The sequence below is a fragment of the Myiozetetes cayanensis genome, unplaced genomic scaffold (genome assembly GCF_022539395.1).
Source record: "Myiozetetes cayanensis isolate MyiCay16 unplaced genomic scaffold, myiCay2020 scf61, whole genome shotgun sequence".
Classification (NCBI taxonomy): domain Eukaryota; kingdom Metazoa; phylum Chordata; class Aves; order Passeriformes; family Tyrannidae; genus Myiozetetes; species Myiozetetes cayanensis.
Window position 1 is genome coordinate 193913 of NW_026087865.1, and position 26014 is coordinate 219926.

Here is a 26014-nt window from a genome sequence, read left to right on the forward strand (position 1 = left end):
CTGAGTGCCTCCCAGTGCTCCCAGTTCCAGGCCATAAACCATTATGGGACTGAGCCTGAGGCCTCTCCTGGGGAGGGGGGGTCCCTGGGGGGTGCCCCCCCCACCACTGGGTCCCCTGGGGGGGTGGGGGAGGGGCTCACCCGGGTCCTTTCCTGCCCTTATCAGGATTTTGGGGAATGAGGAAGGAATTTTTTTGCCTCCCCCCCACCCCAGCACCCAGAGGTGCCATGACATCACTGCTGGGGGGGTCCCCTCCCCCCTCCCAGTCTGCCCAGTCCACCACAGCCTTTCCCAGTGCCACCAGTAACAGGTGAACTGGTGCCAAGGGGACAGAGGTGGCTGGGGATTGACCACCCCCCTCACCCCCCCCCACCGAGGGACCTCCAAAACTCCCATGGAGGTATGAGGGGACACGGCAGGGGGGGAGCTGGGGGGCCCCACTCTTTACACAACACCCCCCCTGCACCTCCCACCTCCCTGGACCACCCCCCTTTCCCCAACCCCTCCAACCCCCTTCCCACAGGCTGCCCTTTCCCCCAAACCCCCTGCTACAGATCCCCTTAAACAGCCCCCAGGCCCCCTCTTACCCTCCCAACCCCCATCCCCAGTCCCACCTGGCACCTCCTAAACCCCCTCACACCTTCCTATGACCCCCTAGACCACCTTTAACCCCTGACCCTCCCACAAGCCCCTCCGGCTCCCTCAGTTCCCCTGTGCACCCCCGAACCCCTCATACACCGCCATAACCTTCCCAGGCCCCATTTAACAGCCCCCTTCTCCACAGCTCCCCGTGGGCACCCCTAAACCCCCCATACACCCAACCCATGACGCCCCCAGATCCCCATTTAACCACCTCCTTCTCCCACAGCCCCCACAGCCCCCGAGAGGGACCCCTCCCTCCCCGCGACGCCGCGCTGGCCATGGCCGAGATCGGGGTCCTGTCCGTCATCCTGGTCCTGGCCCTGGGGGCAACATCCTGGTGCTGGTGGCGCTCAGCCCCCAGGGGGTTCCCCAGCGGTCCCGGGGACCCCCCTCTCCGCCCCGCCCGCCCCCTGCGCCGCTACCTGCGGCACCTGAGCCTGGCGGACCTGTCGGCGGCCGCGGGGCAGGTCCTGCCGCAGCTGCTCTGGGACCTCACCGACCGCTCGGGGCCCGACGTGCTCTGTAGGGTCACCAAGTACCTGCAGGGGGTGGCCATGTTCGCCTCGGCCTACGTGGCCGTGGCCATGGCCTGGGACCGCCACCGCGCCATCACCCGGCCCCTGGGGGCGGCCTCGGGGGGGCATCGCGGCCGCGGCGCCCGTGGGTGGCCGCTCGGAGGGCTGCAGGGGGAACGCGCGGCGTGGTGGCCTTTGGGGACACTGCGGGGACGGGGTCGCGGCCGCAGCGCCCTTGGGTGGCCGTTCGGGGTCGCGCGGGGCGGGGAGGGCGAAGGCACCGTCTGGGGGTCGCTGAGGGGAGGGCGGGGGAGGGCGGGGGGCAAAGGGGTGTGGGGGGTGCTGGGGAAGGGGTGTGGGGATTACGAGGGTGCCAGAGGTGGGGAGCGGGGACCTGGGGCGCTGGGAGGGCAGCGGAGCCGACGGGAGGTGCTGCGAGTGGGGACACGGGGATGATGGGGACACTGGGGAGGGGGTCCAGGGATGTGGGGACATGGGGGACACTGGGGACACGCAGGTTGGGGCACTGGGATCCACTGGGTGCTGGAGGAGGGGTGGGGGCTGCTGGGGGTGGGGGCGCGGGGGCACCGGGGGCACCAGGGATGGGGAATGGGGACCCACTGGGTGCTGGGGGTGGGGACATGGGGACAGTGGGAGGGACAGGGACGGGGCACAGGGACGCCGGGACACCTGGGATGGAACGTGGGAACCTGCTGGGGGGTGGGGACATGGGGACAGCAGGGACAGCAGGGGCAGTGTCACTGCAACATACCCCTTGTGCCCCTCACACCCCCATGTCACACCAGTGTCCCCAACCGTCCATGTCACCTCAGTGCCACCAAGTCCCAATGGCACCTTGAAGTCCCCAAGCCCCTGTGACACCTCAACACCCCCAGTCCCTCATGTCACCCCAATGCCACCAACCCCCAATGGCACCCCAATGTCCCTCCGTGTCCCCCTGATGTCCCCAAGCCCCAATGGCACCCCAGTGACCCTCCATGTCCCCCTGATGTCCCCATCACCCCCATCGTCCCCGCAGATGCCCTCAAGGTCGTTGTCACAGGCGACGGTGGGGGTGTCCGGGACCACCATAGGGGTCTCTGGGGCTACCACAGAGGGGTCTTGGGCCACCACAGAGGGGTCTCAAGACATCATGGGTGGGTTTGGGACCACAATAGGGGTGTCTGTGGCCACCACAAGAGTGGCTCATGCCACCATAGGTGAAGCTGAGACCAACATGGGGGAATCTGGGACCACCATGGGAGCATCTCAAGCCACAGCAGGGGAGTCTGGGACCACCAGGGGCGTATCTTGGGTCACCACAGAGGGGTCTGGGACCACCATGGAGGCCCCTCAAGCCACAACACGAGGGTCTGGGGCCACCACAGGGTGGTCTCAGGTAGTCACAGGGTGGGCTGGCTCTGCCCTGGGCTGGGCCCGCTCTGCCCTGGGCCGTGCCCGGCGCGGGTGGGACGCGCTGGCCACGGCGTGGGCGCTGTCCCTGCTCTTCGGGCTGCCCCAGGTGGGCATCTTCGGGCAGCGCGAGGTGGCCCCGGGCGAGAGCGACTGCTGGGCCACCTTCATCGAGCCCTGGGGGGCCCGCGCCTACATCACCTGGGTGGCCCTGGCCGTGCTGGTGGCCCCCGCGGTGCTGCTGGGGGGGCTGCAGCTGGCGGTGACCCGAGAGCTCCGGGAGGGCCGGGGGGGTCCCGGGGGGCTCGGGAGAGCCCGGGCCAAGAGCCACAGGATGGCCGTGGTGGTCCTGGGGGTGTTCGTGCTCTGCTGGACCCCCTTCTTCTGCGCCCAGCTCTGGGCCGTGTGGGACCCTCGGGCACCGCGGGAAGGTGAGCAGGGACATGAGGGGACATGGGGAGGGGTTGGAATGGAGATGGGGGGTGGTGTTGGGGTCATGGGAACGTGGGGAAGGGGAGTGGGGGACATGGGGAACATGGGGATGGGAACATGGAGATGGAGGGGGGATATGGGTACAATGGGGTGGTGATGGGGACACAGGGATGGGCTTGGAGTTATGGGGAATGTGGGACTGGCAATGGGGGGGTAACCTGGACGGGGGGAGGGGCCATGGGGGTCACCTTGGGGCCATGGGGATATGGGGACAGGGGAGGGTGACACTGATGTTCCCCCATCCCAGGGTGGGCTCTGTCTGGGGCTAGGGGTATCAGTGGGTGGGCCCCTGGGGGTCCGTGGGGTGTTCCTGGGGGTGCCACAGGGTGTCCCAGGTGTGACCAAGTGTCCCCGTGTCCCCCAGGCCCCGCCTTCACCATCCTGATGCTCTTGGCCAGCCTGACCAGCTGCACCAACCCCTGGATCTCGGCCGCCTTCAGCACCAGCCTGGCCCGGGCCATGGCCCGAGTGCTGTGTCCCCACCGGCACCGCCGCACACGGTGACATGGGGTCACACGGGGTCACCTGGAGCCATGGCCCGCTTGCCGTGTCCCCACCGCCACCGCTGGGGCCACACACGATGACATGGGGTCACACGGGGTCACCTGGAGCCATGGCCTGCGTGTTGTGTCCCCACCGCCACCGCCGGGGCACACACGGTGACGTAGTGACACGGGATCACAGGGGACCATGGCTCGTGTGCTGTGTCCCCACCATCACCCCTGAGGTGACACTTGAGGTGACACAAAGCCTTTGCACGAGGCCAGGGGGCTCAGGCCGTGTGGGAGGGCTTGGTGGGGCGTATCACGTCACACAAGAACTCACACGAGGGACTTGGACTCACCGGGGCAGGGGGGCTCTTGTGTCACACGGGGGGCATCACATGAGGACACACAGGGGACTTGCACAAGGACTCACAGAGGGCTCGTGTGGCACCAGGCTGTGGGGATGATCCACGAGGGGCTCAAGTTGCTCGTGGAGGCAGGGGGGGAAGGAGCTCTGGCTTCCACAGGGGCTTACTTGAGGATCCACGGGGGTCTCCTGTGGCACGGGGAGGGGGTGGGGGGTTCACACGAGGACACAGAAGGGTCTTGTGTCACACAAGGCCTCACGAAAGGGGGGTTCACACAAGGATAAAGCGCTCCTGGAGCGGGGGGAGGGGGGGGCGGGGAGGATAACACGAGGCTCCACGGGGGGCGGGGTTTGCACGAGGGGTCACACCTGGGCCACGTGTAAACCCTCGTGCGAGGCATGGGGTGGACAAGGAGGGGGTGCCAAGCCCCCCTTCCCGCTTTGTGTAAATCCAATCACCAATAAACCCGATTTTTACCCCAAAACCCACAATGTCGTCGTTCTTTGCCGCAACGCGTCCTGCGTTGCCATGGCAACGGCCTCACCTTATAACCCTCGCCCCCTCCCGCCTTGGTATGTTCCATGCAAATGAGCCTCCTGCTCCACCAATCAAACAGTGCGGTGGGCGGAGCCCCGCATGCAAATCAGCGGCCTATCAGCGCGGAGGGGGCGGGATTAAGTCCTAGAATGACAGCAGTAAAAGCCAATCGTGAGGCAGAGCAGGGTGGGCCCGCCAATGCCCCCGCTGACCTATGAGAAGAGAGAGGGCGGGGTTAAAGAGAAGATTGACAGCAGTCTGAGCCAATCGCGAGGCTCAACTCCCCTGTCGTCAACGGCCGCCGGAGCTGCCGCTTTCCCGCCGCGGCCGCGGGACCGAGACCCCCCCAAACCCCCCCGGGACCCCAGAAACCCCCGGGACACCCCGGGACACCCCCGGCCCCACCATGGGCTTCCTGAAGCTCATCGAGATCGAGAACTTCAAGTCGTACAAGGGCCGCCAGATCATCGGGCCCTTCCGCCGCTTCACCGCCATCATCGGCCCCAACGGCTCGGGTGGGTCCGGGGGGGCCCCGGGCGCGATGGGGAAGGACCCTGAATTCCCCCCCTCACCCCCGCCCTCCTCGGGGGGGTGCCCTATTCTCTGTCCTCCAGCACCCCTCCCCCATTCTCTGGGGTCCCCGCTGACAATCCCCCATTCCTTGGGGGTCCCACCCACCCCGTTCCTGTTCCCTGAGGGCCCCTCACCCCTCCAAGCCCGGGGCTTCCCCCCAGCCCCTCGCTTCGCCCTCGTTCCCCCTTCCTCCCCATTCCATCTCACCCCTACCTGTGTTACCCCAGTCAAGCCTCCCATTCCCAGGGCGTTTCCCCATTCCCTGGGGTCCCCCAATTCCTGGGAACTCCATTCTCTGGGCTCCCCCAAGCCCCTCACCCCAATTCCCAGGGCTCCCTACAATTCCCTGATATCCCCCCAAACCCTCACCCCTCCCATCCCTTGCGTCCTTCCATTCCCTTGACTCTCCCCCCATTCCCTGGTGTCCACCAAGCCCCCCCCGTCCCCTGGTGCCCCCCCTGAGCTCCCGCACGTCCCTCCCCAGGCAAGTCCAACCTGATGGACGCCATCAGCTTCGTCCTGGGGGAGAAGACGAGCAACCTGCGGGTGAAGACGCTGCGGGACCTGATCCACGGGGCGCCCGTGGGCAAACCCGCCGCCAGCAGGGCCTTCGTCAGCATGGTGTACTCTGAGGAGGGGTCTGAGGACAGGACCTTCGCCCGCGTCATCGTCGGTATGGGGGGTTTGGGGTGATATTGGGGGGGTTTGGGGTGATATTGGGGGTTTGGGGTGATATTGGGGGGTTTGGGTTGATACTGGGGGGTTTGGGGTGATATTGGGGTGTACTCCAAGGAGGGGGCCGAGGACAGGACCTTCACCCGTGTCATCGTCGGTGTGGGGGGTTTGGGGTGATATTGGGGGGGTTTGGGGTGATATTGGGGTGTACTCTGAGGAGGGCGCCGAGGACAGGACCTTCACCCGCGTCATCGTCGGTGTGGGGGGCACGGGGGGCACAGGGGTGATAGGGGGGCTTTGGAGTGATTTGAGGGGCACAGGGAGGGTTTGGGGTGATAGAGGTGCTTTGGGGTGATATTGGGGTGCACTCTGAGGAGGGGGCCGAGGACAGGACCTTCGCCCGAGTCATCGTCGGTATGGGGGGGCACAGGGGGGCACAGGGAGGCTTTGGGATGATAGAGGTGCTTTGGAATGATTTGGGGGGCACAGGGGGGGTTTGGGAAGGGATCTGTGGGTGTACTCTGAAAAGGGGGCCGAGGACAGGACCTTGCCCGAGTCATCGTCGGTAGGGGGAGTACGGGAGGTTTTGGGGTGATTGGGGGGGCACAGGGAGGGTTGGGGGTGATAGAGGTGCTTTGGGGTGATATTGGGGTGTACTCTGAGGAGGGGGTTGAGGACAGGACCTTTGCCCATGTCATCGTTGGTATGGGGGGCACGAGGGGGCACAGGGGATTTGGGGTGATGGGGGGGTTTGGGGAGGGATCTGTGGGTGCACTCCGAGGAGAGGGCTGAGGACAGGACCTTTGCCCACGTCATCACTGGTATGGGGGGCACGGGGCGGGTTTGGGGTGATAGGGGTGCTTTGGGGTGATACTGGGGTGTTGGGGAGGGATCTGTGGGTGCACTCCAGGGAGGGGCCCAAGGACAGGACCTTTGGCTGCATCATTGTTGGGGTAGGGGGCACAGGAGGCTGGGGGGGTAGCTACAGGGAATTTGGAGGGGGGGGTTGGAGTGGTTTCAGGGAGATATGAAGGAGTTTTGGGAGGTTTGGGGTGATATGGGGGTTTGGGGAGGGGACTGTGGGTGCACTCTGAGGACGGGACCTTCGCCCACATCATCGTCGGTGTGGGGGCACAGGGGGCTGGGAGGGCACCCATGGGGGGTTTGGGGGAAGCCAGGAGGATTTCAGGGTGATAGGGGGGAGTTTTAGGGAGAGACACAGGAGTTCTGGGGACACATGTGAGTTTTGGGGTGATGTCGTAGAGTTTCAGGTTTGGGTTTGATGCGGGTGGGTATGGGAAGGGATCTTTGCGTTATGGGAGGTTTGTGGGGACACATTTTGGGGGGTTTTAGGGTGTGAGGGACCCCTCTGACTCCTCAAAATCCCCCCCAGATCCAGCACAGGCAGGTCCAAGGAAGGGGCCAGGGGGTGCACACGTTTTAGGGGGCACAGGGTTTGGGAGGGACATTATGGAGGGTTTAGGGTTTGGAGGGGGCCCCTCTGAGCTCCCCAAATCCCCTTGAATCCCCTGGAACAGGCAGCTCCAAGGAGGGGGCTGCTCTTTCACTCCCATCACTCTGGGTCAAAGAGGGTCACAGGGCTTGGAGGGGGTTTAGGGTTTGGGGGTCCCCTGTGACCCCCCAAAATGCCGGTCCCAGGCAGCTCCTCCGAGTACAAGATCAACAACCGGGTGGTGCAGCTGAGCGAGTACAGCGAGGAGCTGGAAAAGCTGGGAATCCTCATCAAGGCCCGGAACTTCCTCGTCTTCCAGGTTGAGGGATTGGGAAAATGGTCCAGCGGGGGTTAAGAGGGGCTTGGGGGGCCATTATGGGGGCTTGGAGGTTTTAGAGGTTTTGGGGCTCCTAAAAGCCAATGGGGTGCCCCATGGGGATTTGGGGGGTGGTTCCTCCATTGCCTCATCCCAGAGGGAGACCCCAGACTCCCGTCAGCATTTGGGGACTCCCCATCAGAATTTGGGGAACCCCCCCGGCCCTCCTTTCCACAGGATTCCACGAAGGACCCCCAAGGTGCTGATTGAGAGTATCAATTGCTCCAGGGAACTGCCCCTTCCCAGTGGGATAACCCAGACCTCCATCAGGATTTGGGGGAGTCTCCCCCATCGCCCCTCCCCACAGGGATCCCCCAGGATCCCCCTGAGGATTTGAGGCCTCCCCTGACCCTGCTGTTCCGAGGGGGCCGTGGAGTCCATGGCCGTGAAGAACCCCAGGGAGAGGACAGCTCTGTTCAGGGGGTTCAGTCCCCCCATTTTGGGATCCCCCTTCCACCTCTGAGGTTCTGGGTCCCCGTTTTTCCAGGGGGCCGTGGAATCCATCGCCATGAAGAACCCCAAGGAGAGGACAGCCCTGTTCGAGGAGATCTCCCGCTCCGGGGAACTGGCCCCCGAGTACGACAAGCGCAAGAAGGAGATGGTGAAGGCCGAGGAGGACACGCAGTTCAACTACCACCGCAAGAAGAACATCGCGGCCGAGCGCAAGGAGGCCAAGCAGGAGAAGGAGGAGGTCTGGGAACGCCGGGAAATCCCGGGAAAAACGGGCTCGGGGGGGAGCTGGAAGGGTTGGTTGGGAGGAGGGTGAAGGACGGGGGGAACGGGGAGGAGAGGGGTGAGCTGGGGGTGAGATGGATGGGAAATGATGCGGGGGAGGTTGGGGTGGGAAGGGAAGGAGAGAGATCCTCCCAGTGAGTTATGGAGAAAGGGTCGGGATAGGGGAGGGATGAAGGAGACTCTCACCTTGTCATGGAAAAAGGGGAAAGGATGGGAAGAAAAAGGACAAAAAGGAATAAGGGAGGTGCTTATGTTGAGTTGTGGGAAAAGGGTTAGGATGGAACAGGAATGAGGGACATCTTTCCATTGTCACGGGAAGGGGAAGGATGTAAAGGAGTAAGGGAGATCCTCATGTAATGGAAAAAGGGGAAGAATAGGAAAGAGAAAGATGGGAAGAGAATAAGGAAAAGAAACAAGAGAGATACTCGTGTCATGGAAAAACAGGAAGGATGGGAAGGAGAAGGAGCAAAAGAAATCAGGAAAATTCTCTGACTGAGTTATGGAAAAATAGGAAAGATGGGAAAGGGAAGGATGAGGAAAGGGAAGAAAGGAAAAGAATGAGAAAAAGGAATGAGGAAGATTCTTCCATTGAAAGATGGGAAGGATGGGAAAGAGAAGGAGCAAAAGAAACGAGGGAGATTCTTTGATTAAATTATGGAAAAATGGGAAGGATGGGAAAGGAACGAGGGAGAACCTCCCTTTGTCATGGGAAGGGTAGAGAAAGGAAAGGAATGAGGAAGAGGCTTTGACTGGATGGTGAAAGGAGAGTCAGGATGGAGATAAAGGAGGTCAGGATGGGATAAGGAAGGTCAGGATGGGTTTAAAGGAGGGTCAGGATGGGATAAAGGAAGGTCAGGATGGGATAAGGGAGGGTCAGGATGGAGATAAAGGAGGTCAGGATGGGATAAGGAGGGTCAGGATGGGATAAAGGAGGGTCAGGATGGGATAAGGGAAGGTCAGGATGGGATAAAGGAGGCCAAGGAGCGAGGGCAGCCCGGGCAGTGCCTGGCAGGACCCCCAGCCCTGTCTCCCCCCAGGCCGACCGGTACCAGCGGCTGAAGGACGAGGTGGTTCGGGCCCAGGTGCAGCTGCAGCTCTTCAAACTCTTCCACAACGAGGCCGAGATCGAGAAGCTCAACAAGGAATTGGGCACCAAGAACAGGGAGATCGACAAGGACAAGAAGAGGATGGACCGGGTGGAGGACGAGCTCAAGGACCGCAAGAAGGAGCTGGGCAAGATGATGAGGGAGCAGCAGCAGATCGAGAAGGAGATCAAGTGAGGGCAGGGGGAGGATTCCCTGGGATCAGGGAATCCTGGCAGCAGGGAGTCAGGGAATCCTGGAATGGTGGGGTTCAAATGGTCAAAAACAAGGTTAAAGTCTGTCCAGTTTCAGCTGTGGGTGGGGACACCTTCTATAAACCACGTGGCCCCAGGCCTTGGAAAACTCCAACTGTGCAGTCCCAGTTTTCCATGCCTGAATCCATAGAAGAGGGGTTCTAAAGTCATGGAATGGTTTGGGTTGGAATGGTTAAAAACTAGGATTTAAGTCTGTCTGGTTCCAGTCATAGGCCGGGACGCTTCCTATAGACCAGGTGGCTCCAAACCTCATCCAATCCCAGCTGGACAATCCCAGCTTTCCCAGCTTGTCTCTGTAGCAGAAGGACTCCAGAATCCTGGAATGGTTTGGGTTAGAAAAACACACTTTAAGGGTCATCATGTTCCAATCCCCACCATGGGCAGGGACACCTTCCATAGATCAGATGGGATTATGGGAGAGGGTTCCAGGAGGGGCTGCCTCGGCTTCATCCGGGGATTTTCCGCAGGGAGAAGGACTCGGAGCTGAACCAGAAGAGGCCCCAGTACATCAAGGCCAAGGAAAACACGTCCCACAAGATCAAGAAGCTGGAGGCGGCCCGGAAATCCCTCCAGAACGCCCAGAAGCAGTACAAGAAGCGCAAGGCGGACATGGACGAGCTGGAGAAGGAGATGGTGTCCGTGGAGAAATCCCGGCAGGAATTCGAGGAGCGCATGGAGGAGGAGAGTCAGAGCCAGGGCAGGGACCTCACCCTGGAGGAGAACCAGGTACGGAGCAGCTGGGGGGCTTGGGGCTGGGCCAGGGGGATTTGGGAAGCTCCAGGTGGGCCTGGATCCCAGTAGGATTTGGGCCAGTCCCAGTGGGATTTAGGCTGATCCCACTGAGATTTGGGCCCAATCCCTTTGGGATTTGACCCCACGCCTTTGGGGTCCCGCAGGTGAAGAAGTACCACCGGCTGAAGGAGGAGGCCAGCAAACGCGCCGCCACCCTGGCCCAGGAGCTCGAGAAGTTCAACCGCGACCAGAAGGCAGATCAGGATCGGCTGGACCTGGAGGAGAGGAAGAAAGTGGAGACCGAGGTGAGGGTGGGGGGCTCTAAACCCCCCAGGGTGCCCAGATGCCCTCAGAGCCTGGAAACCCCCCGAGCTGCTCCCTCCCCCAGGCCAAGATCAAGCAGAAGCTGCGGGAGATCGAGGAGAACCAGAAGCGAATCGAGAAGCTGGAGGAGTACATCGCAACCAGCAAGTGGCGTCTGGGGGCTTCAGGGGGTCTGGGGGGGCTGGAGGCACTGGAGGGGAGGACTGGGGACACCAGGACCCCTGACATGGCCACCCCGGGGGTCCCATGGCCACAGAGTTCAAGGGGGTGGGACAAGAGTCCCAAACCTCCTGTGGGCCCCAGAGAGTCCTTGGAGAAACAGAAAAGGCTCCGAGGGATGGGACTGAACCCCTTAAATCCCCCCAAAGCCCTCCAAGCCCCCTGTTCTCCCCCCAGGCAGTCCCTGGAGGAGCAGAAGAGGCTGGAGGGGGAGCTGACGGAGGAGGTGGAACTGGCCAAGCGCCGCATCGACGAGATCAACAAGGAGCTGAACCAGGTGATGGAGCAGCTCGGGGACGCGCGGATCGACCGCCAGGAGAGCAGCCGGCAGCAGCGCAAGGCCGAGATCATGGACAGCATCAAACGCCTCTACCCGGGCTCCGTGGTGAGTGGGACCCCAAACCTGTGCCCCAAAACCTGCCCCCCAAAAATCTGCACCCCTAAAACCATCCCGGGACTCACAGCTCTACCCAGGCTTGGTAGTGAGTGAAACCCCAAATCTGTGCCCCCCAAAACCCGCACCCCAAAATGTGGTCCCTCACCCCATTTTCGGAGTCTCCTGACCTGATTTCGGGGTCTTTCCCCCCATGGGTGCCTCATGGACCTGCACCAGCCTACCCAGAAGACCTTGACCCCCAAACCCACTTCCCAACCCCCTCCTCCCCTCCTATTTTTGGGGTCCTTCTCCCCATTTTTGGCATTCCTCACCCCATTTTTGGATCTCTCCCCCTGCAGTTCAGGCAGCTCCTCATCCTGTGCCAGCCCACACAGAAGAACCCGAGCCCCAAACCCCTGTTCCCTCCTCCCCTCTTCTCCCATTTCTGGGGGTCCTGACCATGTTTTTGGGGTCCCTGATGCCATTTTTGGGATCCCCTGACCCGTTTTTGGGTTCCCTTGACCTGGTTTTGGGATCTCCTGACCCGTTTTTGGGGTCCCTCTTGCAGTACAGGCAGCTCATCAACCTGATTCTGCTGACACAGAAGAACCTAAACCCCTGTTCCCTCTTCACCACCCTCACCTCTCTGACCATGATTTTGCAGTCCCTCCCTGATGCCATTTTTGGGGTCCCCTGACCCGTTTTTGGGGTCCCTCCTGCAGTACAGGAGGTGACTGATTGACCTGTGCCAACCTCCAGAGAAGAACCTAAACCCCTGTTCCCTCTTCACCACCCCTGTTCCCTCCTCACCTCCCTCCCCATTCCCAGGGTCCCTGATCCCGTTTTTGGGGTCCCTGACCATGTTTTTGGGGTCACATGGCCATGTTTCTGGGGTCCCTGATGCCATTTTTGGGGTCCCTGATCCTGTTTTTTGGGGTCCCTGACCCATTTTTGGGGTCCCTGATCCCGTTTTTGGGGTCCTCTGACCCATTTCTGGGGTCCCTGATCCCATTTCTGGGGTCCCTGACCCATTTTCGGGGTCCCTGATTCTGTTTTTGGGGTTCCTGATCCCGTTTCTGGGGTCCCTCTCACAGTACGGGCGGCTGATCGACCTGTGCCAGCCGACACAGAAGAAGTACCAGATCGCGGTGACGAAGGTGCTGGGCAAGAACATGGACGCCATCATCGTGGACTCGGAGAAGACGGGCCGGGATTGCATCCAGTACATCAAGGAACAGCGCGGGGAGCCCGAGACCTTCCTGCCCCTCGACTACCTCGAGGTGAGAGAACCCCAAATCTGGGGGGTTGGGATTCCTTGAGGGGACCCCATGAGGGGTTTGGGGACCCCGAGACCTTCCTGCCCCTCGACTACCTCGAGGTGAGAGGACCCCACATCTGGGGGTTGGGTTCCTGGGGCCGCTGTGAGAGGTTTGGGGAGCCCGAGACCTTCCTGCCCCCCGACCACCTCGAGGTGGGTGAGGGGATCCCACATCTGGGGGTTGGGGTGTGTAGTGCCCCAGTTTGGGGTTTTGGGGTTCCTGACCCCCATTTTTGGGGTTCCCCCCCAACTTTGGGGTTCTCACCGCCAGTTCAGGTGGAGTCCGTGGACAAGAAGCTGTGGGAGCTGCAGGGGATTGGGGGGTGGGGGTGGTTCTGACCCCAGTTTTGGGTTGTCTGACCCCATGTTTGGGGTTCCTGACCCCATTTTTGGGGTGCAGGTGAAGCCCACGGATAAGAAGCTGCAGGGGATTGGGGGGGGGAGTCTGACCCCATGTTTGGGGTTCCTGACCCCATTTTTGGGGTGCAGGTGAAGCCCACGGACGAGAAGCTGCGGGAGCTGCGGGGGGCGAAGCTGGTGATCGACGTGATCCGCTACGAGCCCCCCCACATCAAGAAGGCCCTGCAGTTCGCCTGCGGCAACGCCCTGGTCTGTGACAACGTGGAGGACGCTCGGAGGATCGCCTTTGGGGGACACCAGAGGCACAAGGTGGGCAACCCCATTCCCTCAGACCCCCCTGAACCTCCAGGGACCCCCAAACCACCCTATCACCTTTGGGGGGCACCAGAGGCACAAGGTGGGCACCCCCCATCCCTGAGAGCCCCCATCCCGACCCCTGCACCCCCCATCCTCAGAGGATTGTCTTTGTGGGGCTCCAGAGGCACAAGGTGGGCACCCCTTGTACCCCTCAGGGAAGCCCCGTGGACCCCCCGTACCCCAAACACCCCTGACCCCAGGAGGATCAGGTTTGGGGGGCACCAGAGGCATAGAGGGGATACCCCCCATCCCTGTACCCCCCAGACCACCCTGGACCCCCAAACACCTCCCCCATCACATTCAGGGGCTCCATTGGCACAAAGGGGCGTCCCCTCATCCCCTGTCTCCCCACAGGTGACCCCCACATCCCTCCTAGATGATTGCCCTGGACAGGTCCCTGTCCCAGAACTCGGGGGTGATTTTGGGGGTTTCCCCATTCCTGGACCCCCAGGTGACCCTAAGCTCCCTTCCCTCCTCCCCAGGCCATGGACAGAACCCCATTCCAGAACTGTGGGGTGATTTTGGGGGGTTCCTCCATTTCCTGGACCCCCTAGGTGACCCCAAACCCCCTTTCCCCCTCCCCAGACCGTGGCCCTGGACAGGACCCTGTTCCAGAAGTCAGGGGTGATTTTGGGGGTTCCCCCATTCCCTGGACCCCCCAGGTGACCCCAAGCCCCCTTTCCCCTCTCCAGGCCATGGACAGAACCCCATTCCAGAACTGTGGGTGATTTGGGGGTTCCCCCATTCCCTGGACCCCCCAGGTGACCCCAAGCCCCCTTTCCCCCTCTCCAGGCCATGGACAGAACCCCATTCCAGAACTGTGGGGTGATTTGGGGGGTTCCCCCATTCCCTGGACCCCCTAGGTGACCCCAAACCCCCTTTCCCCCTCCCCAGACCGTGGCCCTGGACGGGACCCTGTTCCAGAAGTCGGGGGTGATCTCAGGGGGTGCCAGTGACCTCAAGGCCAAGGCCCGGCGCTGGGATGAGAAGGCCGTGGACAAGCTCAAGGAGAAGAAGGAGCGACTCACCGAGGAGCTCAAGGTGCCTCCTCCCCAAAAGCTTCCTGTGTCCCCTCCTGAAATCCTTGTTTCATCCTAACAGTTCTCGTTTCCTTCCAAAACCTCTTGCTTCCTGTAAAAATGTTCTTCTTTCCCCATAAAAAAGTCCCTTTTTCTCCTTCTAAAATTCTTTCTCCCTAAAAGTTCATTTCCTCCTAAAACCTTGTTTCCCCCAAAAGTTGTCATTCCTTTCAAAAGTTCACGTTCCCCCAAAAGAGTTTTTCTTCCACTTATAAAAGTTCTTTCATCCCCAAACTTCTTCATTACCACAAAAACCTCATTTCAACAAAAAACTTCCTGTTCCCTGCCAAAAGTTCTTGTTTTCCCCCAAAGTTCTTCTTCCACCACCCAAAGTCGTTGTTTCCCACCAAAAGTTCCCATTTCACCCTAAAAACTTGTTTCCTCCTAAACGTTCTTGTTTCCTCCAAACCTGTTCTCCTCCCACCCCCCAAACTTTTGGTTCCCCTCCAAAAAGTTCTTCTCCCCCTCCCAGAAGTTTTCTTCCCCCACCCAACCTTCCCCTTCCTCCTCTCCCCAAACAGCTCATGAAGTCCCATTTGGGGTTTGTGAAGCCCCACCTGGGGTTTGTGAAGTCCCATTTAGGGTTTGGGGACCCCCATTTGGGGTTTCTGAAGTCCTATTTGGGGGTTGTGAAGCCCCATTTGGGATTTATGAAGCCCCATTTGGGGTTTGTGAAGTCCCATTTGGGGTTTGGGGACTCCCATTTGGGGTTTGTGAAGTCCCACTTGGGGTTTGGGGACCCCCATTTGGGGTTTGTGAAGCCCCACTTAGGGTTTGGGGACCCCCATTTGGGGTTTGTAAATCCCGTTTGGGGTTTGTGAAGCCCCACCTGGGGTTTGTGAAGTCCCATTTAGGGTTTGTGAAGTCCCATTTGGAGTTTGTGAAGTCCTGTTTGGGGTTTGGGGACCCCCAGGTTGCCCCCCTGACCCGTTCCCGCCGTTGCCCCCCAGGAGCAGATGAAGGCCAAGCGCAAGGAGGCCGAGCTGCGCCAGGTGCAGTCCCAGGCCCACGGGCTCCAAATGCGCCTCAAGTACTCCCAGAGCGACCTGGAGCAGACCAAGACCCGGCACCTGGCCCTGAACCTGCAGGTGCTGCTGGGGAGGGGCCTGGGGGGGAGAAATCCCCTTTTTGGAGAGAAATTCCCTCTTTTTGGGGAGAAATGCCTCCTTTTTCAGGTGTTCTGGGGGACTTTGGGCTCTAAATCAGCTGTTTTGGGGGAATTCAGAGCCACCCCTGTGGGTGTTATTGGGTCTGGGGGGGGGATTTTGGGTGTAGAGGGATTTGGGGGTTCAGGGGGGTCCTTGGGATGTTCTTATCTCCCTTTTTGGGGGCATTTTGGGGAGTCTCTGGGCTCTAAAACAGCTCTTTTAGGGGGATTCATGTCCTTCCCTGTGGGTGTTATTGGTTCTGGGAGGAACTTTGGGGGTTCAGGGGATATTCTGGGGTTCACAGATTTTAGGGTTCAGGAGGGTCCTTCCCACCCCCTAATTCCCATTTCCACACCCCCCCGCCTTCCCCCCAGGAAAAGTCCAAACTTGAGAGTGAATTGGCCAATTTTGGGCCACGAATCAACGACATCAAACGGATCATCCAAGGCCGGGAGCGGGAGATGAAGGACCTGAAGGAGAAGATGAACCAGGTGGGGTTTTTGGAGGGGTGTTGGAAGGTCTGGGGGGGATTTGGGGGGTCCCAGGCTGATGTTTCCCCCCCCTCCAGGTGGAGGATGAAGTTTTTGAGGAGTTTTGCCGGGAAATCGGGGTCAGAAACATCAGGGAGTTCGAGGAGGAAAAGGTGAAGAGGCAGAACGAGATTGCCAAGAAAAGGTGAGGAGGCCTCAAAATTGGGGGAGGGAACACCCCTGGACCCTCAGGGGACCCCAGAATTGCGAGAGGGGACACCTGGAACCCCAGGGGACCTTAAAAAATGAAGGAAGGGGCACCCCTACACCCTCAAAGGACCACCTTCCCAAACATTTTGGGGCCCTTCCAGACTGGAGTTCGAGAACCAGAAGACCCGGCTGGGAATTCAGCTGGATTTCGAGCGGAACCAGCTCCGGGAGGACCAGGAGAAGGTGCTGATGTGGGAGCAGGGGGTGCGCAAGGACGAGGCCGAGATCGAGAAGCTCAAGAAGGTCTGGGGGCATTTGGGGTGTTTTGGGGGGGGGTTTTGAGTATCCCTGGTTGGGGGGCTGATGGGGTGGGAGGAGCAGCAGAAGGTGCTGAGGTGGGAACAGGGAGAGCACAAGAACAAGGGAGAGAGGGCAGAACTCAAAAAGGTTTGGGGGCATTTGGGATGTTTGGGGGTGGTTTTGGTCCCCTGGAAGAACAGCGACACTGGAGGGGTTTGAGGGTGATTTGGGTGGGTTTGGCGTGATTTTGGGGTCCCCACCTCAGGAGGAGCGGCGGCACATGATGATCATTGACGAGACGATGGGGAGTGTTTTTTGGGTGATTTTTGGATATTTTTGGGGTGATTTGTGGTGATTTTGGGGTCCCCACCTCAGGAGGAGCAGCGGCACATGAAGATCATCGACGAGACGATGGCGCAGCTGCAGGACCTGAAGAACCAACACCTGGCCAAGAAGTCGGAGGTGAACGACAAGAACCACGAGATGGACGAGATCCGGAAGAAGCTGGGCGGGGCCAACAAGTGAGGGCGGGGGCCAACAAGGGAGGGTGGGGCCAAACAGGGTGGGGTAAGGGGTGGGGCCAACAAGTGAGGACAGGGCAAAGGGGTGGGGGTTATGGGAAGGGCTACACAGCTTGTGGGTGGGGCTAGGGGTTGTGGGTGGGGCTAAGGGGGTAGGGGTTGTGGGTGGGGCTAAGGGGTGTGGGTGGGGCTAAGTCCTGTGGAGGGCTCTAAGGGCCTGCAGGCACAGCCAGGGGTACATGGGGAGGGGTATGAACCCTGGGGGGGTGTCCATGCCCCCTAGGGTGTGTCCCTGACCCCCCGGGTGTGTCCCCCTTGCCCCCAGGGAGATGACTCACCTGCAGAAGGAGGTGACGGCCATCGAGACGAAGCTGGAGCAGAAACGCAGCGACCGCCACAACCTGCTCCAGGCCTGTAAAATGCAGGACATCCGGCTGCCCCTGGCCAGGGGCTCCATGGACGACATCAGCCAGGAGGAGGTGGGGATCTGGGGGGCTTTGAGACACCCCTGACACCACCTGGCTCGCACCCTGTCACCCCAGCTGAGGTGTCATGGAACTTGTCCTGTCTTCTGGAGTGTGTCCTCACCACATCCCACTGTGCCCCCGCCATGTCCCACTGACCCTCCATGTCCACCTGATCCCCCTGTGTCCCCCCCCATGTCCCACTGACCCCTCATGTCCCACTGACCCTCCATGTCCCCCTGATCCTCCCGTGTCCCCCCCATATCCCACTGACCCTTCATGTCTCCTGTATCCCCCCGTGTCCCTTCTCCATGTCCCTCTGACCCTCTGTGTCCTCCTTATCCCCCCCATGTTCCACTGACCCTCCATGTCCCCCTTATCCCCCCGTGTCCCCCTCAAGGTGGAGGGTCCAGGGGAGCAGCTCCCAGCGCAGCTTCCGTGTCCCTTAATGCCCCCCTAACCCCCCTGTCCCCCCAGGGCGGAGGAGCCGGGGAGGAGCCGGGGGGCAGCTCCCAGCGCAGCTCCAGCCTCTACGCGCGTGAAGCCCTGATCGAGATCGACTACAGCGACCTGCCCGAGGAGCTCAAGGTGTGAGGGACCCCCTGCTTTGGGACAGCCCCCCCTTTCTGGTCACACCTTCCTTTGGGACCCACCCCCCACCTTCTGCTCCCTCCCACTCCCTTCTGGCCCCTCCCATCTGCTTCTGGTCCCACCTACTTGCAGTGGTCCCTCCCATCTCTCTCTGGCCCCTCCCACTCCCCCTAGCCCCCTTATTTCCACTGACTCCTCCCACTTGCTGATTTGGTTCTGGCCCCTCCCACTCATTGAGGCCACACCCCCATCTAAGAGCACACCCCCAAGTGGGGGCCACACCCACCTGACTGAGGTCACACCCCTAACCTGGGATTCCGTGGTGGGGGTTGCCATGTCCCACCCCATTTAACCCCGCCCCTGAGCTGTGCCCCACCCTGTCTGGCCCTGCCCTGAACCATGCCCCACCCTGTTTGGCACCGCCCTGAGCTGTACCCTGCCCTGAGCTGTGCCCCACCCTGTTTGGCACCGCCCTGTTTGGCACCGCCCTGAGCTGTGCCCTGCCCTGAGCCGTGCCCCGCCCTGTTTGGCCCCACCCTGTTTGTCCCCACCCCTGAGCCGTGCCCCGCCCGCAGGACGCACAGGCGGAGGAGGAGATCCGTCAGGAGATGGCGGCGCTGCAGCAGCGGCTCACGGAGCAGCAGAGCGTCCTGCAGAGGATCGCTGCGCCCAACATGAAGGCCATGGAGAAACTGGAGAGCGTCCGGGACAAGTTCCAGGAGACCTCGGACGGTGGGACACGGGTGGACACGGGGAACACGGATGGGGGGGCAGGGGAGTGTCCAGGACAAGCTCCAGGAGACCTTGGATGGGAGAGCTCGGATGGTGGGACCCAGGGAGACACAGGAGACAGATGGAGGGACACGGATAGGGGGGACACAGGGACAGGGCATGACCTCAATGGGCCCCGAGGGATGTGGAGGGCCATGGGATGTCCCTGATGTTCCCTCGGGGTCCCCCAGAGTTCGAGGCCGCGCGCAAACGAGCCAAGAAGGCCAAGCAGGCGTTTGAGCAGATGAAGAAGGAGAGATTCGATCGCTTCAACTCCTGCTTCGAGGCCGTGGCCACCAACATCGACGAGATCTACAAGGCCCTGTCCCGCAACAGCAGCGCCCAGGTGAGGGGGGGCTGCACGGGGGGATGGCACAGCACCCCGCCCTGGCACAGGCTGGCACACCTGTCTGGGTCTCACACACCTGTCTGGGGCTCACACGGGGCTGGCACACCTGTCTGGGGCTCACACACCTGTCTGGGGCTCACACAGGGCTGGCACACCTGTCTGGGGCTCACACACCTGTCTGGGGCTCACACAGGGCTGGCACACCTGTCTGGGGCTCACACAGGGCTGGCACACCTGTCTGGGGCTCACACACCTGTGTGGGGCTCACACACCTGTGTGGGGCTCACACACCTGTGCAGTGCTGGCACACCTGTGCAGGGCTGGCACACCTGCAGAGCTTTGTCTGGGGGCTTTGCACACCTGCCCAGGGCTCACCTGGCCGCACCCCTCACCTTGCACACTCAGAGCCTTCTCTGTTCCCCCTGTGTCCCCAGTGACCCCTTTTCCCCCCCTCGGGCCCAGGGAACCCCCAAACATCCCTCTAATCACCCCTGTGTCCCCCCCCAGGCATTCCTGGGCCCCGAGAACCCGGAGGAGCCGTACCTGGATGGGATCAACTACAACTGTGTGGCCCCTGGGAAGCGATTCCGGCCCATGGACAACCTGTCGGGCGGGGAGAAAACCGTGGCCGCCCTCGCGCTGCTCTTCGCCATCCACAGGTGGGACCCCAGAACCCTGGGACCCCCCAGCCCCTCCTCTGGGGGGCACTGGGAGGGCACTGGGTGGGACTGGGAACTCCAGGGGATCCCCCCAAACCCCTGGGGCCACCCCAAAGTCCCGGGGGGAAGGGTCTACCCTGCCTCCACTTCTGGGGGGGGTTGCTGGGAGAGGCACTGGGTGGGACTGGGACCCCAGCAGGTCCCCCCCAAACCCTAAGGGTTCTCTCCCCCAAGCTTGGGGACCCCCCCTCATAGCCCAGGGATCCCCCTGACCCTCTATGAGGGGCACTGGGGGGGACACTGGGTGAGACTGGGACCCCTGGGGATGCCCCCAAACCCCTGGGACCCCCCCAATCCTCTTCTGGGGGGGCTGAGAGGGGCACTGGGAGGGACTGGGACCCCCAGAGGTTCTGCTGAGACCCCCATAATCCTCCTTTTGGGGGAGTCACCGTGGGGTTGTGGGGACACTGGGAGGGACTGGGCAGGACTGGGACCCCCAGGGGTGTTGCCTTCCCTTCCAGAGTCCCCATTTTTGGGGGTCTCACCCCATTTTTGGCCCCCCCAGTTACAAACCAGCCCCGTTCTTTGTGCTGGATGAGATCGACGCAGCGCTGGACAACACCAACATCGGCAAGGTGGGGGCTCTGGGGGGTCCCCCACCCCATTTTGGGGCTCTCCTCACGTCACTTCAACTTTCCTCAGTCCCGTTTACAGCCTCAGTGAGCCAATTTTGCTGCCCAGGGAGGGGTTTTGCCCTCCCACACCCCAATTTTGGGGCTCCCTACTGCAATTTTGGGGTCTCTTGCCCCATTTCTGGGGTCCTCCATCCATTTTGGGGTCCCCCCCGTGCAATTTTGAGGTCTGGGGGTGTCACTTCAGCCTTCCCCAGTCCCACTTTCACTCTCAATAAACCAATTTTGCTGCCCCAGGTGTGGGTTCCCTCCCCAGTTTTGGGGTCCCCCATGCATTTTTGTGGTCCCCTGCCCCAATTTTGGAGTCCTTCATCCATTTTTGGGGTTCCCTTGACCAGTTTTGGGGGTCCCTCCATGTGATTTTGGGGTCTGGGGGTGTCATTTCAGCCTCCCCCAGCCCTGCACCAGGGTGGGTGGAGTTCTTCACCCCCACTCCTCATTTTTGGGGTCACTCACCCCATTTTTGGGGCATCCTGATGGATTTTGGGGTCTCCCAGGTGGCCAATTACATCAAGGAGCAGTCGGCTGCCAACTTCCAGGCCATTGTCATCTCCCTCAAGGAGGAGTTTTACACCAAGGCCCAGAGTCTCATCGGCGTCTACCCTGAGGTACCCCCAAAATACCCTCAAATACCCCGAGGTACCCCCAAAACACACACACCCCCCCCCTGCTCTCAAAGACCCCAAGGTACCCCAAAAATACCCCAACCCCACTCCCAATACCCCAAGGTACCCAGAAAATGCCCCCAAAATAAACCCAAACATCCCCCAAATACCCTGAGATCTGCCCAACCCTCCCCAAAATACACCCCCAAAACGTCCCCAAACACCCCCCTCACCCAAATAGCCTGAGGTACCACAAAATACACCCCCAAATACACCCAAAAAGGTAAATTTTACCTCACGAGAGAGGGGTTTATCTCAGGAGAGAGCATTTGACATCTTGGAGAGGGGGATTTAACCTCAGAAAAGTGCTTTTTATGTAAGAAAAGGTAAATTTACCTCACTGAGGAGGATTTGAGCTCAGGAAAGAACACTTTTTAGCCTTAGGAAGGGAGATTTTTACCTTAGGAAAGGGGTGTTTTACCTCGGGGGCAAACTTTTACCTCAGAAAAAAGGGTTTTTACCTCAGGAAAAAGAAATTGTACCTCAGAGGAGGGTTTTAACTCACGAAAGAACATTTTTCACCTCAGAAAAGGGGATTTTACCTCCAGAAACAGGTTTTACCTCAGAAAACAGGAAAGGTGAAATTTACCTCACAGATGAGGGGTTTACCTTAAAAAAGGGGTGTTTTACCCTCAGGGAGAAAGGTTTGACTTCAGAAAAGTGGATTTTTCCCTCAGCAGTAGTAAATTTTGCATCACAGAAGAGGATTTTACCTCTTAAACCGCACTTTTCATCTCAGGAAGGGGATTCTTACCTCTAAAAAGGGGTGTTTTACGTTAGGGGAGAAGGTTTTATCTCAGAGAAGTGGATTTTTCTCTGAGGAAAGGCAAATTTTACTTCTCAGAGGATGGGTTTACCTTAGGAAATAATATTTTTCACCTCAGAAAGATGGTTTTTACTTCAGGAAAGAGGTGTTTTACCTCAGGGGGAAAGGTTTTGCCTCAGTAAAGTGGATTTTTATCTCAGGAAAGGCAGATTTCCCCTCACAGAACTGGTTTTTACCTCACAAAAGTGCTTTTTTCACGTCCCGAAGGCGTTTTTTTTTCCCCTCAGGAGAGCGGGAGGGACGCGCTCCCGCCGCCCGCTCTGGCCACGCCCCTCCCGGCTCTGGCCACGCCCCTCCCTCGGGAGGGGAGTTCGGGACCCCCAAACCCTCCAAATAACCCCAAAACCACCCAAATAACCCCCAACCCCCCAATAACCCCGACCCTCTCAGTAACCTCTGATCACCCCAATAACCCCAAACCCCTCCAATGACCCCTGACCCCCCCAAATAACCCCAAAACCCCAATAACCCCCAACCCCCAAAATAATCCCTGACTCCCCAATAACCTCTGATCCTCTCAATAACCTCTGATCCCCAAAATAACCCCTGACCCCCAAGTAACCCCCAAACCCCACCAATAACCTCCAAACTCCCAATGACCCCGACCCCCAATAACCCCAAACCCCCAATAACCCCTGACCCACAAATAACCCCCGAACCCCTCAAAAGCCCCAAACTCCCCCAACAACCTCCAACCCTCCCTGAGAACTCCAAACCCCCAATAACCCCCGACCCCCTTTGAACCCCCCAGTGACCCCAAAATGCCCCCAAATACCCCTAATCCCCCCCAAGACACCCTCATGTACTCCCAAAATACCCTCTTAAAATGCCTTCAAAAAAACCCTAAATCTCTCCAAAGTACCCCACCCCCCCAGATATTCCAAGGTACCCAAAATAAATGCAAGTACCCCCAAAATACCCTGTGATCTGCCCACTTCCCCTAAAATACTCCCCCCATATACCCCAAGGTTCCTCCAAAAACCTCCCCAAACACCCCAGAGGGTGAGTACCCCAAAATACTCCTCCAAATACCCTGAGGTACCCCCAAAATACACCCCTACCCAGGGCAAATATGCACCAAAATATCTTTGGGGGGGTCATAAATTCTCTAGAATGGGGGTAAATATCCCAAGGGGGGCCATAAATACCCTGGGGAGGGGTAAATGCTTCTGAGAGGGTAAATACATGTGAGCGGGCTATAAATCCCCCTAAATGGGAGGGTAAATTCCTCTGGGGGAGTCATAAATACAACTGGGGGGCCTCAAAGCCCCCTAGGGGGGTCATAAACCCCCCAAAATGGGGGGGTAAATACTGGGCTATTATGGGTTGGGGGGAGAAGAAAATGTATGGGTGGTGAAACAGGAGGGCCATAAATCCCCCCAGGGGGGCAGGGGGCCAGGATTTAACCCCCCACTTTCTGTGTCCCCCCCCTCACTTTCTCTCCCCAATTTCTTCCCTTAATTTCTCTCCCCCCCCATTTCTGCCCCCCCAGCAAGGCGACTGCGTCATCAGCAAAGTGTTGACCTTTGACCTCACCAAGTACCCCGACGCCAACCCCAACCCCAACGAGCAGTGACCCCCCCTGAACCCTCTCCAACCCCCCCGGATGCGTGAGACACCCTGGACCCCCAGGAAACCCTCTGAGATCCCTTCGGGACCCCCCAGGATGTCTGGGACCCCCTTAAGCCCCCCTCAGACCCCTGGGGACCCCCCCAAATCCCCAGGACCCCCCTGATCCCTGTGACCAACCTCCCCCCAGGACCCCCCTGGGGGGGCCCCAGACACCTGAGGTCCCCCTGGGACCCCATGGGTGCTCCCCCAGGGGGTCCTGGGTGCCCCCCTAGACCCTGGGGGTCCCCTTTGGGTCCCTTGGGGGGGGTGGGCACCTTAACCCCCCCCCCTCAATACCTGGGACTGCCTCCTGGGGGTCTTGGGTCACTGGGTGACCCCTCCAAGGGGGTTCTGGGTGCCCTCCCCACACCCCTGGGTGCTCGCCCAGCCCCCGGGGTCCCCGTAGAGTCCCTTGGGAGGGGGAGGGCCCCCTCAAAAACATGGGACCCCCTTGAACCCCCCCAGGCGCTGCCCCCCACCCCAGCTCAAATCACGTTGTGCTTTCCCTGGGCTCTCTGAGGGCCCCCAGACCCTGTGTGACCCCCCCAATCCTATATGACCCCCTAAATCTTATTATGATCCCCTCTGCTCCCCTCCCCCGTGATTTTATGGCATTTCCCTGGATTTTGGAACAAAACAATAAAGGATTTTGATTCCCCCCCATGTTCTCGTGCCTGGGAGGGGGGAGCTCTAGGGGGGCTGTAGGGGCTGTGGGACCCCCGGGGGGAATAGAGGGGATCCTGGGGGGTCTATAGGGGACCCTGGGGGGCTATTGGGGCTGTGAGACCCCTGGGGGCTGTACAGAATTATAGGGGCTCTGAGACCCTTGGGGGGAGCTAAAGGGGTCCCTGAGGGACTGTAGGGGCTGTGAGACCCCCGGGGGGACTAAAGGGGTCTCTGGGGGCTACAGAGGCTGGGGACCCCTGGGGGACCATTGTTGGGGGGCTACGTTGGTGGGGTTGGGGGCACGTGGTGGGGTTGGGGGCTATGGGGGCTTCAGGAGTCCCAGAAGGGCTTCAGGGGGTCCTTGGGGGGAAGCTGTAGGGCTGGGGACACCTGGGGGGCTCTAGGGGGCTTTAGGGGTCCCCAGAGGGAGGGAGTGGTCAGGGCTATAGGAACCCTGGGGGTGACGACACTGGGGGGTGTCAGGGGATGATTCTGGAGTTTGGGGCAGAGCTGGGGGATCAGAGGGGCTCCGGGGCTTTGGGAGTACCTGGGGGTCTTGGGATGTCGGGGGGTCTGGGGGCAGGGGACCCTCCCGTGCGGCAGCCGAACCCCAATCAGAGCCCGAGTTATTTGTGACCCGTTGCCGTGGAAACGGAGCCGGGGCTGAGCCGGAGGCTGAGCCGAGGGGACACGGGGGGACACGAGGGGGACAAGGGGTGGCACCGGGGGAACAGAAAAGAGGGGGACAAGGGGGACACGCACACAAGGGGTGGGCACGGAAGGGGAGTCACCAAGGGGGGACACGAGGGTGGCACCGGCAGGGGGCGAGGGTGGCACAAATGAGGGGGAGTCAAGGGCGGGACACAAGGCGGGGTGTCACCAAGTGGGGGAGGCACAAGGGGGGCACAGAAAGTGGGGGTCAGCAAGGGGGTCACAAAGCAGGGGAGAGCAACGAGGGGATCAAGGGGAGGGTCACACTCAAAAGGGGGTCACGCATCAAAGGGGGTCACACACAAGGGGGTTCACACAAGGTGTTTCACAAAGTTGGGGAGGACCTCAGGCAGGTGGAGGGACTTGGGTGCCTCTTGGGGTATCCTGGGGGACTTGGGGAGGGGCAAGCACAACCCCCTTGGATTATTAATTAATTTCATTGGTAATTAAGGGGGAGGAGGTGCTCCCAGCCCAGGGGGGAGGGGCGGTTCATGGCTGGGGGTGGGGTTGGGTGGGAGGGGTGGAGTTTTGGGGAGGGGCTGCCTTGGCCCCGCCCTCGGCCCCGCCCCACCCCGACTCGCCTCCTCCCTCCGAGCTCCGCGCCCGGATCGGGCCCCCGAGCCCCCCACCCCCGCCCCCGCCACCCCCGGCCGGGCGCACCCTCCTCCTCTCCATCACACTGGGGCCCCCTCATCCCCGACACCACCATCTCCCCCATTTAGGCCCCCAATCCGCCCACACTCCCCCACTCACCCTCAGGGCTGCCGGAGCCCCGGCTCCTGCGCCCCACTTGCCCCCATTTTAGGACCCCCACACTTTTCGACCCCCATTCTAAGACACCCTCAATTCCCCCTTTTTCCTCATTTTCATCCCCCATTTTAACCACCCTTCCCGTTTCCACCCCCTATTTTCCGATCCCCATTCCAACACTCCCGATTCCCCTCCATTTCTCCCCCATTTCCACCCCCATTTTC

General features: G+C 60.6%; 2 protein-coding genes across 2 annotated transcripts; both read left to right on the forward strand.

Moving 5' to 3' along the window:
• Nucleotides 1-824: 824 nt before the first annotated feature.
• Nucleotides 825-3566, forward strand: LOC126651430 (vasopressin V2 receptor-like). The gene is made up of 4 exons (XM_050337314.1): nucleotides 825-979; nucleotides 1016-1306; nucleotides 1899-3001; nucleotides 3427-3566. Exons 1-4 carry the CDS (start codon nucleotides 825-827, stop codon nucleotides 3564-3566), a joined length of 1689 nt encoding a protein of 562 aa, XP_050193271.1.
• Nucleotides 3567-4829: 1263 nt separating this feature from the next.
• Nucleotides 4830-24110, forward strand: SMC1A (structural maintenance of chromosomes 1A). The gene is made up of 25 exons (XM_050337307.1): nucleotides 4830-4967; nucleotides 5510-5698; nucleotides 7360-7472; nucleotides 8017-8220; nucleotides 9302-9540; nucleotides 10089-10347; nucleotides 10518-10658; nucleotides 10742-10824; nucleotides 11074-11281; nucleotides 12367-12552; nucleotides 13080-13259; nucleotides 14202-14348; nucleotides 15337-15474; nucleotides 15909-16025; nucleotides 16103-16209; nucleotides 16376-16517; nucleotides 16890-17035; nucleotides 17361-17514; nucleotides 17977-18087; nucleotides 18666-18822; nucleotides 19053-19207; nucleotides 19718-19869; nucleotides 20435-20504; nucleotides 21059-21169; nucleotides 23545-24110. The coding sequence occupies exons 1-25, from the start codon at nucleotides 4859-4861 to the stop codon at nucleotides 23626-23628; spliced, it is 3702 nt and encodes a 1233-aa protein (XP_050193264.1). The 5' UTR covers nucleotides 4830-4858; the 3' UTR covers nucleotides 23629-24110.
• The last annotated feature ends 1904 nt before the right edge of the window (nucleotides 24111-26014 follow it).